Here is a 4,700-nt window from a genome sequence, read left to right as displayed (position 1 = left end):
CAATATTTCTGTTCATTTTTTTAAATCTTATTTTTTTTACTTTATCAAATATTGTCAAACATATCTGTAACAGGCAAGAAAAATGCACATGTGACTGGATAGTATTGTGGAGTTTTAACTAAAGCCTAAACTTCATCTTCCTGTCTATAAAATTGTTTTAAGCTTCTTATTATTTTAATTACTTAGCTGCAGTAAAATAATTAAAAACAAGTACAAAATGGTGGAAAGTTATCCCTGTCAAATGAACATGAACGAAGTGAAACAGGATGACAGTGTTGCCTCCAAATCATGCCTATGTTTTATTTTTACCACATGACACGGTTTCGTTTGGAACTTGAGCGAACGATGTTAAATTCCTAAGAAGGAGTATCACTACTGGACGATGAACTTTTGGATGACGACGTCATTGGTGATGAAACCTTGTTGGCTTCTCTAAATTTAGTTAAGTTCAGAAAGCCTTCCTTCTTCATCCTTTTCTTCCTATTCTTCTTAACTACGGGTAAAAATGAGAGAAAATGACCAATTATACAAGATTAATCTGCTTCCTGCATTTAAGAAAATGGTCAGCCCTTGGTGCATGCCTGTTCCGTTTGCTCTCTGTCTCAACAATTACAGAAAATCAACATGCTTTCCTCTTATAAATCAAACCCATGTTTATGGGAGTGTTTATGCAACCAATCATGTGATTACACCACCTTTTTTGGCTATTGGTGTGTGTGTGTGTGTGTGTGTGTGTGTGTGTGTGTGTGTGTGTGTGCGCGCGCGCGCGCACGCGCGCGCGCTCAGCTCTGAATTGAACTCAGAGCCCTGCACGTGCCAACCCCACTTCAGTCTTATATGTGTTCGTTTATTCTTTATTCTGCTCGGAAGGTTTGCTGGCATGTGAAGAAGTCTCTCAGGCTCTAAAAGCCAGTGCTAGTTCTACAGGTGATGCTTCCCAGCCTCCCAGACATTTGGCTTCCACATATTTTATGGAGCACTCAGCTGTGAAAATGCAGAAAAAAAGAAAAGAAAGAAGGAAAGAGGAAAGAAAGAGAAGAAAATGTGAATCACTTAAAGATACTGAAAGAAAAGATATTCCTTAAATTTTAATTATCAATTTGGTGCTGAATGATCATATTAGGACTAAATTTCTTTTGACTGGTATAACATGTAAAAATCTATAGCTAAATGAATATTTAGGTATTAATCATTAAAAATGATCCTACTTGAAGTGTTTAACTTTTTACTATTTGTGTGTAGTAGTTTAAAAGGCATTGTTTCCTACTTAGTATAGGTGACTGCATAATTGTGGCCAAGCACTAAGGACTCAGCTAGTGCCCAGACCAGCCATCACCACTGTTACTCCTGACAATTGTTCTCTAAACAGATATTGGTCTAGATCTGATACAGGTATTAAGTCTAATAGGTTTACCACTTGTTATTAGTCTTACATTGGCGGACAAAAGAGTTCAGAATAACCAAGGAATTGCCACAAAGAACACACTACATTTAGATTAGTAAGTACATGACTGCTTTAGTCACATTCTAAGAAAGTTAAATTTAATTTTGTTTGAATTCAAAATAAAGTTTTCCCCACTTAATGAATTAGAATTTAAAATGAGAACGCTCAACTGAAAAGTAACTAACTACAGGGATGGTGCACAGAAACCTGGATTTGCTGGTACTGGAGCCTGCTGGATCTGGGTCCACTTCAAGTGCTCCTTGGTTTTTCTTTTCTTCTCCTTTTTCCTCCTCCTCCTCCTCAAAGATGTTTTCCTCTTCATTCCAGATATCACAATGGCATTCATCTATTTATTTAGTAGAGATCATTAAAAACAGACAAAATAGCCTAATTCCCAACCAGTAGTACCATCCATGTCTACTCTCAGAAGAAACAGGGCACATGAGTAACTGCCCAAGCAGTAGTGGGCACCTTCTTTCTGTTCCTGCTCCCCTTCCCTAACCTCCCCTTCCCTAACCTCCCCTTCCCTAACCTCCCCTTCCCTAACCTCCCCTTCCCTAGCCTCCGCACTCTGCCACCTCATCGTTTCCACAGTGATTTTCTTCCCCTTTCCCAGCAAATATCCCAAGCCACGAGTTTCACTTCTTCTCCTTTGAAAAAGACATCTGAGGCATTGGTCACCTTGCATTCTTTATGCCTTGAGCAGAATCTTGTTTGCCTCAAGTACAAATTCTGGGGTGAATTTGTTTTTTCAAGCCATGAATACTAACACTCCCTTTCCTAGGAAGTGCTTCCAAACTAGTTTATCAATGCAGAGAATCAAATTTGTAAGAACCTTTACATTGTTAAAAGCCATAAACAAAATGAGGAACATCATTTTTTTGTTTTTTTGCTGACTGGCAGATTTCCCTTCTATTGGCTCCCAAGCTCTCTTTTGGACACCTTGGCTACATAGTGAGCTCAAGGCCAATCTAGGCTACATGAGATTCTGTCCAAAAAACAACAACAACAACAACAACAACAACAACAACAAAACCAAACTATAAAGGTTGTCATAGAACTGGCCCAGTGATTCAGACCTGTAATCCCAGCACTCAATGGCCAGCAGAGGCAGGGGATTGTGAGTGAAAGTCAACCTGTGCTACATTGTGAGTTCCAGGGCAGCCAAGGCTAAATAATGAGACCCTGTCTCAAAACAAATGAACGAAAGTAAAAACAATAACAAGCGAACCAGTTTTTGTTGTTGTGAGTTTTTGGTTTTTTTTTTTTTTGAGACAGGGTTTCTCTGTGTAACCCTGGCTGTCCGGGAACTAGCTCTGTAGACCAGGCTGGCCTCAGTCACAGAGATCCCCCTGCCTCTGCTTCTTGAGTGCTGGGCTTAAAGGCTTTTGCCACCACCCTCCCTGGCAGGAATTGGTTTTTTTAACCTGACCCTTTGGACCTTAGAGGCACGACTTGCGCAATCCTAACTTTCCCCGCTAGAGGCCAGCACTGAGCAGAGTCAGTCGTCGGGTCCCGTGAAGCAGCCTGGGCCTGCAGCAATGCCAGTGCCAATCTTTGTCCTTATTTCCTGCCTCCCCACCACTGCCCAGCACCAATCGCTTCATCTAGGCCCCTAGGCCTTGTTTCCTTACCCTCTGAGGCCATGATTTGCTCCATGACTTCCTTTGCTGGATCTTCCGCTGTCACCACTGCTGCCACCTCTTCCATTGCTTGCTCGGCTGGTTCCTCGGCTGCTGCCCTAACTGCTGGCTCCTGCACCCAAAGATCTGGCTCCCGCAGGTAATAATCTGCTTCCTCGAAGTCTATAGGCTCCTCCAGCTCCGGAAATGTGGAGATGACTTCTGGCAGGCTTCGGGCCAGGCCTGGGGTGCGGCCCTCACACTCTGCAGCCCTCACTGTTGATGGAATGGGCCCGGGTGGTACTTGGACCTCACTTGAGCGGCCAGATGCAGAAGGGCCAGGTGTTTCCCTCACTTGGTCTTCACGGGGGCGCCTAATCATGACATGGTTGTTGTAATAGACACGATTGAGAATGGCGTGGATCAGATCCAGAAACACAAATCGGAAGCCAGCCATTGGGAACTGATGGGTGTTCTCCACGTCTTGATTTTCCACATTTTCCTCCTCCTCCCGTTCTTCCGCCTCCTCCTTAACAGGAGCAATATCTGAGTCTTCCTCAGCAGCCACACTCTCTTCCCTGTCATCGTCTTCCCCTGGGTTTCTTTCAAGCCCAACATTCTCCACCTCCCTAGGACAAACGGCCATTATTTCAACTGCGGGTGTGGCAGAGGCCCCACCTAGGCCGGACTCGTGGTCTATCCTGCAGCCCTCTGCAGCTTCCTGTACCCACTCTCCCTCAAGGGTTACTGGGTTATCTCGGCTCTCTTTGGTTGGATCTCGATTCCCTGTGGTAGACATGACACTATTAGGTACCTCACCACGGCCTTGATTGAGCTGGATTAACGACAGACTGTAACCGCCAGGACGATGACTACTGACGATGATGACGATGACAGGATAACTTGTGATTAAGAAGTTACTGGCCCCTAAAGACAGTCAGCAGGGGCCTTCGAGGAGGAGAAGGGGTTTCGGAAGAGGCAGCAGGTGAAAGGGCAAAAGTCTATGATTGTGCCTGAGGTGGTCCCATGGATGTAAGCAGGGGTGTGAGAGCAGAGGAGGCCAACCCCCGTGTCTCTTGTAATATCCGGGGACTAGATGGGAAATACTTGTGTCACAGATGGGGGCGGGGCTTATGAAGGTTATATAATGGTTTTGTCACCACATAGCCAGCTTTAAGCTGATTTGTTGATCAGAGAAGATTGACGTGGCCATCATCCAATGACTGATTGAAAACCTTGCATTTCTAGAAAGAAAAAAAAAAACAAAAACGCCATCCTTTCTTTCTTTGGGTCCTTAGAAAAACAGGACTCTATGTTAAAATCAGTCCTCTCCCCTCCTCTTTTAAAGGTGTCTATGACAAGTGAGTGCTGGAACCTAAAGGGGTTAAAAGAGGGTGTGGGATTCCCCTAGAACTGGCATTAACCGCATTTATGAGCAGGGACATCAGTGCTGGGAACAGAACTCGGGTCCTCTGGAAGAGAAGCAAGTGTTCATACCCTCTGAGCTCTCTCTCCTACTTCAACTCTATCCTCTTGATTCGATGGTTATCAGCGAAAATATAGTTGTCCTATATGAAGGATCCTAAGTAAGGGAAAATTTTTCCGTAAAGTGTAGTATATTTTAGGCTCGGAAG

The 4,700-nt window shown here is 44.0% G+C and overlaps 1 protein-coding gene across 1 annotated transcript; it reads right to left on the bottom strand.

Annotated features, from left to right (window-relative positions):
- Nucleotides 1-432: 432 nt before the first annotated feature.
- On the bottom strand, nt 433-4,166 carry Ct47c1 (cancer/testis antigen family 47 member C1). Its single transcript, XM_059250537.1, has 3 exons — nt 3,079-4,166; nt 1,652-1,790; nt 433-493 (listed from the first exon to the last, which is right to left on the bottom strand). The coding sequence occupies exons 1-3, from the start codon at nt 3,863-3,865 to the stop codon at nt 490-492; spliced, it is 930 nt and encodes a 309-aa protein (XP_059106520.1). The 5' UTR covers nt 3,866-4,166; the 3' UTR covers nt 433-489.
- Nucleotides 4,167-4,700: the final 534 nt, after the last annotated feature.

This window comes from Peromyscus eremicus, chromosome X, assembly GCF_949786415.1.
Source record: "Peromyscus eremicus chromosome X, PerEre_H2_v1, whole genome shotgun sequence".
NCBI classification, from domain to species: domain Eukaryota; kingdom Metazoa; phylum Chordata; class Mammalia; order Rodentia; family Cricetidae; genus Peromyscus; species Peromyscus eremicus.
Note: the sequence above shows the minus strand (reverse complement) of the source record. Positions and strands in the feature narration are given on the sequence as shown.